Source organism: Podarcis raffonei, chromosome 14 (genome assembly GCF_027172205.1).
Source record: "Podarcis raffonei isolate rPodRaf1 chromosome 14, rPodRaf1.pri, whole genome shotgun sequence".
In the NCBI taxonomy this organism is placed as follows: Eukaryota; Metazoa; Chordata; class Lepidosauria; order Squamata; family Lacertidae; genus Podarcis; species Podarcis raffonei.
The window spans coordinates 21,508,467-21,526,856 of record NC_070615.1 but is presented as its reverse complement, the minus strand read 5'-3'; the positions used below and the strand labels follow the sequence as shown (position 1 = coordinate 21,526,856).

Here is an 18,390-nt window from a genome sequence, read left to right as displayed (position 1 = left end):
GGAAGTTTCCTGCGGTCCTGTGTGTGTGTGTGTGTGTGTGTGTGTGTGTTTTAAGGATTCTCTTTAAAATCTCCTCTGAAAAAGGCCCAAGCAAGTGACTAGACTTCCATGATCTGTTCCCTTTGTAACCTCAAGCCACAGCAACAGGAAGCACAGCTTTTGCCGCTTCAAAGGCTGCCTTTCAATATGAAAGAGAGAAACAAACAATCAGTCTTAGACCCTCCCCAATAAATCTTGGGAGCAGATCATCAGGAAGTAAGGGGGTGGAGAGAGGTCTGATGAATGCTAAAAGGGAGGCCCCCCCCACCTCTTATGAATAAACCATTCCTTCATCCAGTGAACTATTAGGGTTAGGAATTCCAAAAATTCAAAGCATGTTGCATTTCCCCCCTTGCAAACCTAAGCAAGCCGTGGGGTGGAGCCTCAAACTTAACCCTTACACCACAAGGAGGATTTCTCTCAGGCAAAATATCTGTATGGCCTAACAACAACAACAGCAAAATTTTATTTATACCCCACCCATCTGACTGGGTTGCCCCAGCCACCTGGGCAGCTTCCAGCATACAGTGGTACCTCGGGTTAAGTACTTAATTCATTCCCAAGGTCCGTACTTAACCTGAAACTGTTCTTAACCTGAAGCACCACTTTAGCTAATGGGACCTCCTGCTGCTGCTGTGTCGCCGAAGCACGATTTCTGTTCTCATCCTGAAGCAAAGTTCTTAACCTGAAGCACTGTTTCTGGGTTAGCGGAGTCTGAAACCTGAAGCGTATGTAACCTGAACCGTATGTAACCCGAGGTACCACTGTATATAAAAACATAGTAAAAGGGGACACACACACACACACACACACACACACACACCAATCCTCAAGGAGCCATTTGTGTATGTTACAAGAGTTTCCTAAGCAGGAACTTCCAATCAACAAGATCGACTTTCCACTGTTGCATACAAAGTTAAAAATATTCCACTCCTTATTGGAATTCCATTGTTGCTGGAATGGTAGAGTGGGGGTCATTGTACAAACAGAGACCTCAGCAATATTCGGCACTTTATTTTAAAAAATCGCTCCTTTGTAAGGGAAGGTGGGGGGGGGGGACAAGCCTCATTCTAGGTGTGCACTGTAGGTGCCAAACTTGCCAGGACCCAAAATATCATGAACAGAAAATGGACTGTTGCAGGAGCACCCAAAGCAATAACAGTTTGGGAAATTTATGTGGAGAATCATGGCTCAGTGTTAGGGTAACCATGGTGCAAAAGAAGACTGTAATGATGTACCAATTCGCATTTCTGTTCAGGCACATTTATAATGGGAAAGTGGCATACAAATTGAAATAAATAAACTTGTGTATTTATCTAAAATAAGTAACCACCAAACATGCAAGTCTCCAGCGATCTCACCTCTAAAAGACAACAAATCCAGATAATGATTGCCCTGCTGGAACCTCTTATGGCTTGGTACGCTCAAGAACACATTCAAATGGGAAATTATGAATGCCATCTAGCCTTCAACAAGCAGTTCACACAATCAAGGTGCTTGTGAGTGGCCCAGCAACCAGTAGAGAGAGCTCAAACAGCTCACCATCACTAAGCAGGAGCACTTGCAAGAGAAACTAGTCTCTTCTACCACCCTGGCCACAATCACACCACTACATTTAAAGCCCTTTAGAAAATAGCCATGGTTTCCCCCAAAGAATTCTGGGAACTTTTGTGCATTAAGAGTGCTGAGAGATGTTAGGACATCGCCTGATTCCCCTCACAGGGCTACAATTCCCAAAGTGGTTTAACAATCAATCTCTTGCCAGGGAACTACAGTGGTACCTCGGGTTAAGTACTTAATTCGTTCTGGAGGTCCGTACTTAACCTGAAACTGTTCTTAACCTGAAGCACCACTTTAGCTAATGGGGCGTTCTGCTGCCGCCAGAGCCCAATTTCTGTTCTTATCCTGAAGCAAAGTTCTTAACCTGAAGCACTATTTCTGGGTTAGTGGAGTCTGTAACCTGAAGCATATGTAACTTGAAGCATATGCAACCCGAGGTACACTGTACAAGAATTGTAGCTCAGGGCAGCAGAGAACGTGGGTCTCTTAACAACCCTCAGCACCCTTAACATACTACGGCTCCCAGAACTCTTTGAGGGAAGCTTTTGTATAGTGACTAATTGTATGGTGTGAATGTCACCCAGAGATAAGGGCCACAGTTCAATGGCATAGCATCTGCCTTGCAAGCAAAAGCTCCCAGGTGCAATCTCTGGCATCTCCAGGTAGGGCTCCTGGAGAGCTACTGCCAGTCAGTGTAGACAATACTGAGCAGTGTTAGAAACTCAGATCTATACGGTAAGCTAATCACCAAATGGCACCTTAAACTTAGGTTACGGGCGCCATTTTTTCCCCTCAGGGAGAGTTGTTGTTGTATTCATTTCCATACTGCTTTATAAAACAAGCCAGAAGAAAACCAACTCAAGCTTCAAGGAAAATATTTCAGATCCTTCTCCAAGTGACATTTTGCTTTCCCCATATTTATTTACCTACTTAATTCATATAGCTGCCCCAAAGCAGATGTACTCTAGGAAGCCAGTGTGGTGTAGTGGTTAGTGTGTTAGACTAGGACCTGGGAGGCCAGGGTTCAAATACCCACTCAGTCATGAATCTCACTGTGTGACCTTGGGCCAGTCACTGCCTCTTAACCCACCTCACAGGGTTGTTGTAGGGATCAACTGAGGAGGGGGTGAACTATGTACTCCTTGGATAAATATAATTGCAATACATAAGCTATTCTGCTTAGCTGCGTAATAAAACTGCAGGGGGTCAGCCAGGTGGAATATTTTTTCAGCCTTGGAAGGGTGTTGGTGATGCTTCTGCCACCACTGCATCCACTTCAGCCTAGGCACAGAAGCTCTGGAGCAAGCACAACGCATTAAGTCGGCAAGGGTTGTAGCTCAGTGGTAGAGCATCTGCCTTGCAAGCAGAAGGTCCCAGGTTCAATCCCCACCATCTCCAGATAGGACTGGGAGAAAACCCTACTTAAAACTCCAGAGAGCTGCTGCCAGTCAGTGTAGACAATACTGAACTTGATGGACCCAAGGGTCTGACTTATTCCCTTATGTTGACTTATTCCCTCCCCCCACCCTGCAGAGGCCCTTGCGTGATAACTGAGCCGAGCGAACGTCACCGCCTTTGCCGATCCCAGATTCTCCTCCCACCTGTTGAATCTTGCAACACTCATGGCACAGTTGGCAGGGTTGGGAGGACTGGAGCATTACACATCACTGGGCATTTGAAAGAAAACAAAAGAACTGGGAACAAGTACCCGGTGGAAGCAGGAAAGGGGTGACGAAAAGGTACGAAAAACAAATGCAGAGCCAACCTACACAAGCTTTGTTCTAACAGCCAGAGAGCCTGTGTGGTGTAATGAATGGGAGTGGTAGACTAAGATATGGGAGACCAGAATTCAAATCCCCACTCAGCCATGAAGCTCACTGGGCGACACTGGGCCAGTCATTGGCTCTAAACCTAACCTGCCTCACAGGACTATTGTGGGGGCAACAGGGAGAGCCATGAATGCCACCTCAAGCTTTAGGCCTGGGCAATGTATTGATATACAGTGGTACCTCAGTTTAAGTACTTAATTCATTCCCGAGGTCCGTACTTAACCTGAAACTGTTCTTAACCTGAAGCACCACTTTAGCTAATGGGGCCTCCTGCTGCCGCCGCAACCCCAGAGCATGATTTCTGTTCTCATCCTGAAGCAAAGTTCTTAACCCAAAGTACTATTCCTGGGTTAGCCAAGTCTGTAACCTGAAGCGTATGTAACCTGAAGCGTCTGTAACCTGAGGTACCACTATACTGCCCAGGATCGGTTTGAGGGCCAGAGAGCGAAGACGCCTTTGCCCAGCAGTATATCATGGCCGGGGATTGCCTGTCCCTTACATTCTCCCCTGCCTCCTTCCTCCCTGAGCCAGGCACTGGCGGTGGCAGTTTCACCTTCTGCGTGGCAGGCACTGGAGGCAGCTGAGGCGGTTTTGCCCTGGAGCTCACAGGACCACGGCCGATACAGCTTGTTCCTCCCTCCGCCTGTCAACACTGCAATGTATTCCTGTATCACAATGTTTTGCGCGATGCTGAAAAGCTGGCATCGTCCAGCCCTACTGAGCTCTGTGGAAGAACGGTGGGATATAAATGCCATAAACAAACAGGCCCAAACCTTTCCCTCAACTCGGATACAGCCACTCCAGTATGAAATCTCCAACTGTGGGTGACCCTTCTCTAAGCTTAGGAGCCATTTTACATTTTAAAAAAATAAAAGCGAGAAGTATTTATTTAATACACTGATAGCTCACCTCTGAGGAGGAGACCAGAGTGGCATTATGTGGGCTTATCTTCCTATCCATTTTATCCTCACAACCCTGTCAGGAAGGTAGAGATCATGTGACAGGCCCAAAGCTGTGCAGTAAGCATTATGATGGTGCTATGAAGATTTGCACCTGGTCTCCCCAGTACTAAGGCTGGGCTCCAACCACTACACTGCACTATTTGCGGCACTTGTAAAAGAGGAAGTTAGTTCCACTGAAGGAAGATGCATAAACACAGCACTTCTGCTAGTGGAGAGGCGAGACACACCTCTTCCTCACCCTCCCAACCCATTTCTATTCAACCAATGGTGGAAACCTTTTATTTGCAAGACCGCAGTTTTAGCCTTCCGGTTCCTTTCTAAGCAAGCCCAGAAGTCCCATTTGCCTAGTTACTGAGGCGTCCAGAAATACTGTGAAAGCAGATGTCTTATTCAACCCTGTGCAGGATCACCGGCTAAGCTTGTCATGCTACCTCTCATTCAACTGCTGCCCATTTTATTCCCCTCTCCCCTCCCCACCCACCCAGTCCTAGTAACAGGTAGCATAAATTTATTTCCTCAGTTAATCAATTTCCCAGCATGCTATTTTCTCCCTTCCAAGAGAGTACCAGTTCAATGTGTGCCCCCAGTTGCAATATCATGCTACGCTCCAATGGTTACTGTTCACCTTCTGACTTTATGAAAATTTAGCTTCCTTAAAAAACGGGAACAGAAAAAAGTCGCTCTGGTTAAGTTCATTGGCTCGCAAATCAACTCTGGGCTTCCAAAAATGTTCTCCCAGCCACAATATATTTGTGTCAAATTTTGCAAGGTCTAAAGTAGAGCTGGGGGTTGGGACTAGATGACCCTTGGGATCCCTCCCAACTCTACAATTCTATAGCCTATAGACTAAGGCAGAGGTTTTTAAACTGTGGTATGTGAGTTCCCTTTGGGTGGCTGGTGAAAAGGCTGCAGCACAAATCTATCTGTACTCAGCCCTGCACTCACTTTCTGTGATGTAATGATGGAGGACTAAGATGTACACAGCAAGGGGTCCATGGTTCCAAGATGTGCATCTTTTGCTGCACACAAGTCATCTGGCTTGATGAAGGTGTCATTTGCCAATGGGGCACCCGGAAATCTCCATGCAGTTGAAATTGGACCTGTGCTGGTTGCCTGAAGAATTTTGAGCATTGTTTATGGAGGGACGGAGAACTGCCACAATCGCACAGCTTGCTCCCAATCACGTAAGGGCTGTGTGCGGGCCTCCCCTGTGACCACCCTCTGCAGAGCACAGCCCACACTCCCATCTTGGCCTCGGTTAAGAGGTCAAACCCCACTATGAATGTTGGGCCCTAAATACAATCAGGGCCAGGCCCCAGCACTAGACGTCACTTTACATGCAGAGAAGCTCCCATTCCCATGTTGGCAAAGGGGTTCAGCATCAGGGGTTCAGCATGTGCTTTGCATACACAAGGGCCCAGGTTCAATCCTTGGCAACGTGAGGTAGGGCTGAGAGAACCCAGCCCAAAATCACAGAGAAGCACTGCCAGTTAGGGGTTGACAAGACTGAGCTAGATGGACAAACAGGGAAGCTTCCTGCATACAGGGAATCCATGGCTTCCCCATTCCAAACAGCTCAGGTAGTTGAGGTGAGAGTGGTTGCTCTCCAGGTTTCTCAAGCAACTGGAGCAGAGGTCACAGAGCAATATCAATGGCCACGAGTTTCCCCCCACCCCCCAGGAGTTTCTTTATTATCTGGGAAACTTAGAAAACAAGATAGCAGCCCCTTTGAATTTTGGATTGTGCTGATAGCAAGAAGCCAAGAAGGTCAATGGTTTGTTTGCCGTGTGCTGCGTGCCGCTCGTTCTGAGCCACCCTTGTTGCCTGCCGCTACAAAGCATTGCGCTTCGCTCAATTCCCCTTCCAAAATAATAATGTTCCCTCCCCCCCCCCATACACACAAAAGAGCAAAATTCAAAACACAGCAGATGTAAAGCCATAGCCAGCTGGACCACAATATTGGTTCATACTTCGAAGTAAACAGGGCTATCACTTACGGTGTGCTGTAGCATCAATAGGTTTACACATGATAAACATTCTCCCTGACTGCTTCCCATTCCGCCACCACCACCACCCCGCCTCCAATTTTTTCAATGCTTATTTGTTGGCATCACACAGTTTAATGCTATTTGCTGGCATCACATAGGAGATGAAGTCACCAGGTTCAGCTAGACTCATCTGCGCAAGGAAATGGGAGGCATGTGGCTGAGAACGACTATTACTAGCATTAACTCTCGCCCCACCAGGAAAATAGTCACCTCCTTAAATCTTTAAAAGGTGTGCACTTGGAAGTCACATCCAAATTGGTGAAGTTTTCTCCCAAGTATGCTAAGGTTAAAGCATCCAGTGAACATTGCCTTCCACAGAAAGTGAATACAAAGGGGCTTTTTTAAATAAATAAAAAAAGAAACAACAACCCAGCTACCAATTAAGACCATTGCAAGTGGTCAACATTGCCACAAACCTTAAAAAAAAATAAAAACTAATGCCCTAGACCAGGGCGTCCGACTCCCAAGAGACTGCGATCTATTCACATAAAAAAATGGCAGTGATCTGCCCCCTTTTGGGGGGTTCAGGTCCAAGTTTTTGAGCTTCTTTTTGAGAATAATATCCCGTTTAGGGGGTTCAGGTTTTAGGGAGGAAAATGTCAAAACTTAGTAAAGAGGAAAAGTCACTCGCCAAACGATTGCAAGGAAAACCATCGACCTGTTGGGACACCCCTGCCCTACAGCAGTGGTTCCCAATTAGCTAAGTAATGGAGACCCAGTTTTTTCAAAAGCAAAGCCATGAATCACCTACTTTTGAAACTGTTGTAATCAAACTTGGACATGCGTCTTCCTGGCTGCGCTCCCACGACTTACGTAACCTGTGCGAGAGCATGGTCCCCAAAACATGTTGTCCCAGACAGCTGACGGGTATGTGGAACAAATCTCTTGGGGGTCTGTGGACCACCAACTGGAAACCACTGCGCTAGCTTGTACTTGTAAGGAAAGTGTGGCCCTGAGCAAGTTTTATTTTATTACTAGAAAAAACACACATAGCTGTTAGCTACTGTATTATTTTGCTGTTGTTACCTGGAAAATGGGCTCAAAGACAACAATCTGGCTGGCCAGACTCCTAGAACGGCAACTTCACACAGTCATTGTATCCCCACATCTTCAAACCTAAGCCCATGGCGGAGTGGCAGGAGCTGTGAACAAGCCAGCTGTGAACAAGGAGCTGTGAACAAATCAGTGGCAATGCCCAAGTGCCAGAGCATCTGCTTTGCATGCAGAAGGGCCACAGGTTCAATCCCCAGCATCTCCAGGTAGGACCGGCAGGTGAGGAGCAGGGAAACACAACTCTAGCAGCAAAACCTGCAGAACATATGCCAGTCAGTGTACAGGACACTGAGGTATATGGGCCAATTGCCCTGACTCTTTCAGGCAGGTTCTTATGTCCCCAAGCCTAAGGTACTGCACAACTGCCTGCACAACTTGCGAGCCAACTGCAATCCATCCATTACGTGACCTTAAAGTGGCTAGTTGTCAAAAAAAGGAGGCTTACTGCAGCCCAATGGAACATTGTAAATGGCTGGTCAAACATAAGTTGCACAGGTCTGCAGTAACTCAGTGTTCCAGGTTATTAAAAATAAAATGAAAGGATAGATCTAAACAGTGTTAGAAACTCAGATATATAAGCTAATCGCCAAATGACACCTTAAACCTACGTTAAGGTCACCACAATAGAACATCTAAGTGCCATTTTTAAATGGTGGTGGTTGTTGATTTCATTTCTATACCGCTTTATATGTTAAATAACAAATCTCAAAGTGGTTTACAACACATTAAAACATCAAATAAAACAATCCAGAATAAAACAAATTCAGGCTTCAAGGAAAATATTTCAGATCCTTCTCTAAGTGACATTTTGCTTTCTGCAGTCACCAACCTGACATCCACATGGTCGTAATTAGACCCACGTCAGTCGCAAAACGCGCCCTCGTCTGCAAAGTTCCAGAGCCAGCCAGCCAACCAGCATGGAAGTGGAGCGTTTTAGTCGCTGCATGCTCCAAAAGCTCCAAAGTGTTTAGGAACACTTCAAACATATGGCACTTCAGTTTCAAGAGAATGGCGTGCAAGTTCTCTTACGTACAATGCAACGTCACGGAAAACAACTTAGGTCGCTTCAAGATAGGATACTGGAGCACTCCAAATCCATTTCCCCATGTTAAGCTCACAGAAAACAGTCGATCAGGCTGAAAGGCAACACATGAAGATCTGCATTGATCATCGCAATGCATTCCTAATTATTACTGTTCCATAATTATAATATTATTATATAATCTGAGAAGGATGCATAATCTTAGAAGGTTGTGACTATCATGAAGAGATGCCTGCACTTCTGAATTTAAAACAGTGACTATAGAATGTCTTTTGGTTATTATCTCAGCTTGGGAAAATGCACCATTTAATACAGGGCTAAGGAACTTCATTCCCAGCGACCTTCAGCACTCTATTTCTGGCTGTGGGGACTCTCCCAAGGACACACCCCCTTACCCCTCAGTCACACCCCTCACCAGCCCTGCTTTACAAATTTCTTGAGTGTTTTTGCCTGCCTATAACGTGTCTTTCAACTCTGAGAATGCTTCATGCTTGTCTTGATAGTTGCACAGAAAGGGAAGTCATAGAATCATAGGATTGTAGAGCTGGAAGGGATCCAAGGGTCATCTAGTCCAACCCCCTGCAATGCAAGAATTAGCATTTGTTGCTCCGGCCATTTTTGCTTCTGACCCTGTGTACCACTGTCAAATGACCCTCAAAAGGTTGCCTAGAATTGAACGAGGCCCTAAAGCTGGGAAAGTTTCCCAACACTGGATTTAGCATCTTGTGCTGAATTTGCGACGAGGTGCAATACTTTGGTTTACACCTGTTAGAAAACGTAAAACACCACTTCCATTTCCTTTTTTAAAAGGAGCCAAATGTATTCTTACACATAATCAGCTGATCCAACATACATTTTGTTCTTGTGAAATTTTAAGTGAGAACAGCCCATATGACGCTGATTGAATCCTGGGAAACGCCAAGAAATTGACGTATTTTCCAACCAAGATAGTCAATCCATCCACTTCAAACAAACTTTCATTCTAGTGAGTTAACTGTGACATCACCTGGAAACTGGGTTGAAGCCTTACCTCAACCAATATGGCCTTAGGCAATTCATCATCTCTCAGTTTAAGCTCCCTTTACAATACATTATGCAATACAGTAAACGCAAGCCTACCTTACAGGGGTGCTCATCAAAATTTTATGTGCAAAGCACTCCACATGCACCATGGAAGAGCTATGAAGGTAAACAGTATACCTCTTCTAAAGAGCTTTAATGTGTTTTAGCATTTCTTATCAAGTTATCCTCCATGTTTAGCATACATCATTCATACTAGCAAAGCAGCTTTCCCTAGATTTTGTAAACAGAGAAGTGTTATCTTTATCTGTGTCCATCGTACGGAAAATGGATTCAGTTTAAGATTTCCGATAAGATCTGTGAAAGTTCCTTTTGTAAAGTAAGAAAGCAGCACCTTCCTGTACAAAAACTCACAGAGCATGCTAAACTTGCTGTAGTCTTTATGATGTTGACAGTGCAATCCTATGAACATCGCTCAGCAGTTAAGCCCCACTGAGTCCAAGGGAACTTAATCCCAGGTAAGTGCGCACAGGATGGCAGGCCAGGGCTCCCAGATCCTATGCATAACTTGCAGGAAAGAGCCTCTCAGCGGCCTTTTTTGTCTCAGCAGAACACACACACAGGTTCAAAACAGCACATACACAGCCAAAAATTCAACACACACTCCACAAATGGAAGGAAGACTAAACAATGTTGCACAAGAGCCCAGATAACAAGCTTGCTGCAATCTGCCTTTTATAATTAGTTTCTAAGAGCAACAGGGACAGGCTAACTGCTAGGAAAGTTCCCTTATTACTCAGGCGTATGAAAACCGAAGCATCTCCCAACATGTTAGAGAGTTTTACAATTTTACAGGGTGTGAAGGTGTTCAGAAACTTTTGAAGCAAGGCAACTTCCAAGTATTTAAAGAGCTTGCAGAGTTTGAGTTCCATACACTCTGCAGATTCACTTTTCCGTATAGGTGGGAAATCCTATGTCAATCAAGGTTTGTGCAAGTTCCTTTTTTTTTTAATGAAATACACTATTTGGGGTTCAATACAAAACACATTTTCTAAGGGAGTGAGCCAAAAATCAGGAGAGAATTTTAAAGCTTTTTAAATGGCACCTACAGAATCTGTCTGGAAAACCCACTCAAGAGAGATAGCTTGCAACAGCATAGTAAGCAGGGAGGAAGTATAAGTCGACAAAGCACTTCCCAGTTAAGTTTAAGTAGAGATCTTTTTTTCTAAGAAAGAATACCTCAAAAACCATAACCACAAGAATGTTTTGAAAAGGCTGCAATACTACAGTTCTTTTAAGGAAGTGTCTTAATATGGTGAAACAGGGATGGGCTTTCAAGCTTGGAGTATCTAAGATCTTGATGATGAAATCCATTCTTTAGAAGGAACAGATGGGAGGAAGCGAAAGCAAACTACCGGTAATATTTTCCGTTCCCTGCTTACCAGATCTACTACAAGGGCTTTGGCAATGTGTGAACTTTACAGTAATTTTGCTTAGCTTCTCTTAGGACCCATCAATACACAAGCAGGATTAACTAAGCAGGTAGAGAAAAATTCTCACCCCAACCCAAGAATCATGATGTAAGCAAATTAAGTTATTTCTAGATTTTCACGGTTCCAAATTTCAGAGTAGCAGAACACCCATCATCATTTTTCTAACTATTAACATCATCAAAGCATATTTAAATACTTAAAATAATATCCTAGTAATAGCAAAGGAATCAGTTAAGAGGCTTCTCACAATCACTACTTTAATCCTAAATACATACTTAAAAATCAACCAGATTCAAGATGATACACCTCCATGTGGTTAGAAGCAGGTTGTGAGGTGGTTACTCCAAATAACCAAAGTTGCAATCCTAATCCCACTTACTGGAGAGTCAGCCCCATTGAATTCAACGGGACTTATTTCTGAGTAGGCACAGTTAGGACTGTACTGTAAATCACCACCAACAAAACCTAGGATCCATTGTGTACATCCTGAGCAAAGGAGCTTGGCTTTAATGGAGTACTGGTTTACAAGGAAAGGAAAGTCTCTGTTCAAAACATAACCAGAACACAGTGTCTTCATCACAAAATCTAAATATGGCAAAGTTGCCGGAACAGAAGGACTTCTTCTGAACAGAGGATAATTATGGCTTCATTCAAGTTAGCCATTTAAAATCAATTTTAAAGCTAGTTCACAAAATGGGGGTGGGTGGGTTCTGAATTAGTACAGTACAGAAAGCTGAACTGTTCGTCAAATTTAGAATGCCTGTTTGTTTTAAGATGCCTGAGCCACAACACAGGTAAGTGAAAGAGTTAAGACTTAAGCCTACATATACAAGGAAGAAGAAGAGGAATAATCACCTGTGCCAATTAAAAATTGCCTCCAAGTGAACACATTAAGCATCTTTATGTTTATTTTCCCTTTTAGTGCAACTGGCAGCGATAAGCACTTAAAATAATATTTGCATCAAAAATGAGTTTTTCCTATAAATCTTCGACAATTTAGAAAATTTGTGTTTATCTGCTTAGGCCCAAGGTCATCTACAGCTGATACCAGGTAATATACTAATATTGTATCCTCTCATTTATAACCCACGTTAAGTGTTTGATTTCAGTGGTATAACCTCCAGAGCCGAATTTTTACCCTTATTTTTGTTCCGCACAGGACAGGGCCAAGGCTTCAACTGCATTGATTTCCTTCTGACATCGTTTGCACCTGCTATCAAATAACTACTCACCTTCAACCCCAATTCCACTGTGAATACCCCCAAACACACCACCTGTCAAGAGAACTGCACAGTCATAACTGCATCCAATTATGCAATCCTTTGCTCAGGTACCAAAACAGTTTGCAGCATCCACAATTCAGTTAGCCAAAGAACATACTGGCTTAAACGGAGCTGGCAAACAAGCAAGCTGTAAGATTCGAAGGAGGCACAACCAATACACAATATTTAGGAACGCACTCGTCGCCATGGACCCTTGACATATAACCTCTCACTGGTGGTTTGCAATGAAATATCCAGTCCCTCTGCCACCTAGGTTCTTAGTCAGTACACCAATCCCCTTAGTGGCGAGGCCATTTTGCACTCAAGTATCTAAATTACACTGGGAATTACCTTTTACGCTCTCTCAAGCTAACTATATTCGCTTTATCAGCAAGCACATTAAGAGATATTGATGTTGATACTATACACACACACTCACAGAAATAATTACAGCTATGAGGGGTTTTTGCTACCTATTCGGAGATAGAGATCTAAGTGAACAGAGCTGAAATGTGCTCTACTAAATAACACAGTTTTAGTGCAGCAAATGGGGACCAGCACTGGGGTGATTTCCCCACCCCGCCACACAAATCAATAAGGTACAGAGGGAGGTTGTTTTGATGTCAAAGCAGCCTATATTTGTCAACGCCTTAAGGACTGAATGGAGGAAGCTCAATGCGCACACTCTCTACCTCCTGAAACAACCTAAAGGCCAGGTAAGAATTCAAGTTAAGTGTCCATGCAAAACCCGCCTCATGCATAAGGGGCCGTCCACCTGCTTGGAAAAGCTTAACACGCAATTTGTACCAACACACACACACACATACCTCTCTGCATGCAAAACATTTCAGTGCTGTACAAAGACATCTCAGCAAGAACCATAAGCATCAACAACAGATCACTTGCTTTCTTAATCAACTGTGTTTACTATTTTCTTCACCAATCACATTTTAGCAACTTTAAAATTAAGTGAATTAATTGAAGCTTCCACATGCACACACCCTGCCTTCCCCGCCCCCAATCTTGGTCTCAACGCTTGTGTATTCCTATTTAGGAATGCATGGCTTCTTATGACCGAAAATGGAAGAGCTTGTAGGACTATGACACATTCTATTTTTTTTAATAAAAAAATCACATAAAAATTAAGACAAAATGTTCCTTCCTCTACTATGAGGAGGGGCTACATCATGAAATTATCTGCTCAGGACCATTTCTCTTAACATGAGCATTAAAACACACACACACACACAAACACAGGAGCACCACACAGTGAGGGTGCTTTTAACTGAACTACGAAGATGAATTCCCCCCAGACAGAAGCAGCTATGTTATGTTTACTATCTGGAACATACACCCTGAAAAAATGCCTTTTAGTCCAACAGCTCAAAAGAAACCATTTTAGAAGGAATCCCAATGAATCTAAAAAGAATGTGCAATCTTATTTTATTTGTGCTGGCTACTAAGAATGCTGTTCAGATGTTTCCTTAAGGATGGGAAAGTTAACACAGGTAATGTATAAAACAAAACTTTTATACCAACATCTTAAAAATTACGCCTGGCATGAAATTCATTCAAGACATTAAATCGCACTTGTTCAACTGTCTACTTCCAATTCTATTGCCAAACATGCATGCAAACCTATGCAGCCATTTAAAATTTGATAATTGCTCTTCCCGCATTCTATCCCCAAAGCAAATTTGTGGCCAATGTTTAAATACAGGGGAAAAACAAGGCTTTCTGGGGTTCCCCTCTGCTCCTTTTGTGTGTGGCGGGAAAGGTCAAGCAACAATTGCAAAAAATCAATTTATACCCAGAATTTTCACCACATAGTAAAGAAACAAAACAAAACAAAGAGCAACATGACCTCTGTATCTAGTAACCTTACCACAGCAGGTCCAAAGCTCTTTTATGTCCAACCAGCACCCTTTCAACACTTTTTAAAGAAGTGTATTAATAATGGATCACTCTTAAGACAAAGGAGGTGCATTCCTTTTATTCAAGAACATTTTATCACCAAAATAACTGCAGGGTAAACAACAAATCCAGCCGCCAGCTTTGATTTGGGAGCACATTTTTCCCTCGTTTGTTTTTACAGATTCACACATTGTAGTGGCAAAGCTTACGACGCATGAAATGCATCTTTTCCCACTCTCAACCAACGCATTTCTCTGCACCCAGGCAGTAGGAGACAGAGGGATGCAGAGTTAAAATGGTTGCATTGAAGAAATAGTCCCCCCCCAACTGCACACATACGCACTCTCCAGCTCCTCTGAAAGGAGCAAACTGAATAAACCACATGGGAGGGGGGGTAAAAGAAGGAAAGGAAGCATCTCCGCCCCTTAGCTATTCAAACAGACCATTATCCGTGATAGTTCCAGAGTTATAATTAATTGCAAGTTGGACTTATTTATATATGCATGTTTACAACCCAACTCTCTCCCCCCGCACCCCACTCCCAATTCCTCTTAGAACCCAAGCGGCGGGCGGGCAGGCAGAGGGTTGGGGGGAATCCGAAATTAAGCCTTAATCGGGACTTTAAAAAAAAAAAATTCTCCCAAGCAACCAAGACAGACGCTGATCTCGAAAAGATGCGGAAAGGGGGGGGCGGCTGGCTGGCGAGAAACACGCACGCACACAATCCAGACATCTTTGTCCACACACTGGAGACTTTAACCATTTGCAGAGCGATGCGCACCAGCAGAAAGGCGCGCGCACAAGGAACCACGTTTTCGCAACGCAGGAACTCGGGGCACGTTTAGACACAAAAGAAAACAAGAAGCAGGCCGGGAACGGGGAGAGGAAAACACCGCCAGCATCTCTCTTTCTCTCCCGACCTTCTCGATTGCTCAGACCGCTGCCGGACCCACAACATTCCCCACATCAAACCCTTCGCCCCCGGGTCGAAAGAGAAAAGCATCTTTACAACTGCGTTGGTTTTTTTACGCAGCACTGCTCTCGCAACCATTCATCTTTCCCCCTTTTTTGGTCCGGGGGCCGGAGACTCACAGCATCACTCACCAGGAATACAACAATCAATCGAAATGATATTTTCCCCACAAATATCATTCGAATGGTGAGTGCATTATTTCGAACGCATTATTCTCAGCCTAAAATGGTTAGCGCTGGCAGCGTATTAAGAGGACATCACCAGTCTCTCTTCTGAGATTTTAATAGGTTTGCTTTGATGCGCAGCAGATATACACACACGTGTGTGTGTATATACACATACACATAAACACTCACACACAATATGAGGGTTATACAGTCCTGGAATATACATCCTAACAAAAAGGGGGGGAATGCTTGCTTATTTTCTAAAAATGGGAATAATATCTATTCTGCATTTAATAAACGAGAAATCACATCAACAAATGGAGGGAAGAGGAGGGGTTGTTGTTGTTTTAAACAGCCGTTTTCAGGGCCAATTTCAACAACACACCCGAGCATTTTAAATCACCCACTTTCTCTCTCGTTGCCACCGCAATGCGAGGCACAGGTCTACACCCACCCTAATTAAACCCCCAACACCCATTAAATTGAAGGGAATCCCCCACGCTCCCCAAAATAACAATACTCACTTTTTCCATTTGCTGGCCACAGGCAAAATGCAGTCAAGATAATCAGAAGTCCCCCAAATAAGGTCAGAGACCCTCCTCCGGCGCCTGACTTCATTCCTCTTTTTTGTTATTATTATTTTGGAGCAAAACGGCCTTTTCTTGATATATATATATATATACACACAAAATCCCAACAGTTTTAAGTCCTCAGTTCTCCTTCCCTCCCCAGAAAAAAGAATAATGGGGAGGGGGAATACAAGCCTCCCCTTCCTTCAAAAACTCAGGGGAGGAGGGGAAAATAAGAAATTGGAAAGGTGAAAAAAATACGAGATGTTTTGGAGCAAAGGGGTGTTGTTTTTTTCTCTCTTCTCCTCCCTCCTTAGGAAGGAAATTGTTCTGTCCCCCTCTGAATGAAAAACCAAGACGGGGGAAGGGGAGGCAGGGGGAAAAAGCCTGTTTTGGTGCCTGCAAAATAAGGTAACAGACTTCCCCCGCTTTTCCCCCCTCCTGGCACAACTTCTTCCTCCTCCAAAGTACTCCGAGAGGCTGGAGAAAGGTCGCGGCGCTCAGCGTTGCCTGCAGTCACCCAGAAGTAGCAAACATATACCACTTTGGAGCAAACAGTCCGCATCTTCGACCTCCATCTTTTCTTTTGCTCCCCTTCTCTCTCTCTCTTTTTCCCTCCCTCCCTCCCTTTCTCTAAATAAAAACACAGAAGAGGCTGGGAGCTGCGTGCGTGCCTGGGCTTTCCGATAAACAAATGGAGAGATCCGCAGATCGAAGGATAGAAACGAGGGGAGAAAATAGTTCCAGCGTCCCCCCTCCCTACGCACAAATTTTTCCTTTTTTAAAAAACACCCGAATTTAAGAGAGCGGAAATCAAGCTTCCCAAACAAACAGCCTTCCCCCCCCTTCCCCTTTTGCAAGAAATCTGAGGCTCCCTTAAAGGGATCTCCCAAAATCACCACCACCCCCTTTTTCCTTTTTTTTTAGCTTTTGACTTGGAGAGAGACAAAATGCGGAATCAAAATGAATGGAAGGAGGCAGAGTGGCTTCCCCCACTCCACCTCTTCCCTCTCCCTCCCCCCCACCCCTCCAGGCGCCTTCCCAAAAAAAGGGGGAAAGAATAGAGAGGTCCCAGCAGGCAGAAAATGCAGGCAGCGAAAGGCGGCCGAGGTCGTTTCTTCCTCAGCACTCCATCCCCGGGAGCTGCTGTTTGGCCATTGCAACGAGGGAGGAAAAGAAGGAAATCCAAGCAAAACAAACAAACAAAAATCCAAGCGGCCTTTTCTTTTTGTCTGTGGGGGGTTTTTTTTGGGGGGGGGACAGAACACAAAAAGCCTTCCGGGCGCCTTTGGAAATATGTATATATTATTTCATTCCATTCCCAAACTCTTCCTCGCCAGTCGACCCAAAGCAAAAGCTGCAATTTGCAAAAAAAAGGAGGGAGTTGTAAAAACGCCAGGCGATGATTTTGGTGCTGTCTTGTTGGGGATCCGTTGGGGCTGAAGAGGAGGCGGAGGGAGAAGGATCCAGTCGCTGAAGGTCAAAGCTTTGCAGCAAAGCAAGCAAACAAACAAAACGAGAAAACCACCCGACGCTCGCTCTCCTCTCCTGGAGCTCCTTTTCCTGGGCTTGGCAGAGGAAGGAGGGGGCGGTGGGCGAGCGTGTTGTCCAGCCCTGCGCTCGCTTTCTCCGCAGGAATCCGCCTCCCCGTTGCAGAGGTTGGCCTTTGCACAGCGTCTCCTCCCGCTGCTGCCGCCGCCGCCGCCGCTGCGGAGCGAAAAAAGGAGGAGCGCCAGATGGGTCTTCCCTTGCTTTGCTTCTCCTGCCGCTGGATTCACATGAAGATTTTTTTTTTAAAATCTTTTGATTGAAGGGTCTTGTTGGCTTTGCGCAAAAACACACCCTCCTCCAAGAAGGCGCCGTGCGAGGCTGCAAAACGATGCAGCCGGCTCTCAAGCAAGGATCCCGGTTGCTGTGCGGGCTTTTTTTTTTCTTCCTCGGTTATTATGGCACAGGGACCATAGCTAGGGAAATCTTGCTCGCGCACGCGGGAGCGTGCACACACAGCCCAGAGAGAGAGGGAGGGAGGATCGTAGAGGCGCCCTCGGGGTCGCAAAGCAACGGAGGAAGTGGAGGCGGACTGCGCTACCACAACAGCGGCAACAACAACAACGCCCCCCCCGCAACACACACACACCCGAGGGAAAAAAGGAGAGGGAGGGGGGAAGAGGCCCAAGCGGCGCGCGCGCGCAACAGCAATTTGCAAAAGCAACCAGCGCGTCCGCAAGGCCCGGGCAGGCGCGTGGTAAAAGCAGGAGCCGCTCGAATCCAGGAACGGAGCCGCGTTTGGCGGCGCAGGGAGAAGGAGCGCGCGCCGGTGGTGGTCAAAAGCGGCGGCGGCGGCGGCGGCTGCAGCTCCTTCTTGCAACAAGGCGAGCCGGGAGTAAGGCAAAGCTAATGGCAAAAAGCGAGGAGAAGGGGAAAGGGAGAGAAACGGATGGGGGGGGGGGAATCACGGT

At 45.2% G+C, this 18,390-nt stretch overlaps 1 protein-coding gene across 1 annotated transcript in view; it reads right to left on the bottom strand.

Moving 5' to 3' along the window:
- IGF1R (insulin like growth factor 1 receptor) overlaps positions 1–16,939 on the bottom strand; it is a 190,730-nt gene extending 173,791 nt beyond the window's left edge. Inside the window, exon 1 of the mRNA XM_053364866.1 lies at positions 15,887–16,939. Coding sequence (XP_053220841.1) covers positions 15,887–15,980 — 94 coding nt within the window. The 5' untranslated portion in view covers positions 15,981–16,939. The remainder of the gene's footprint in view (positions 1–15,886) is intronic.
- Between the last annotated feature and the right edge of the window lie 1,451 nt (positions 16,940–18,390).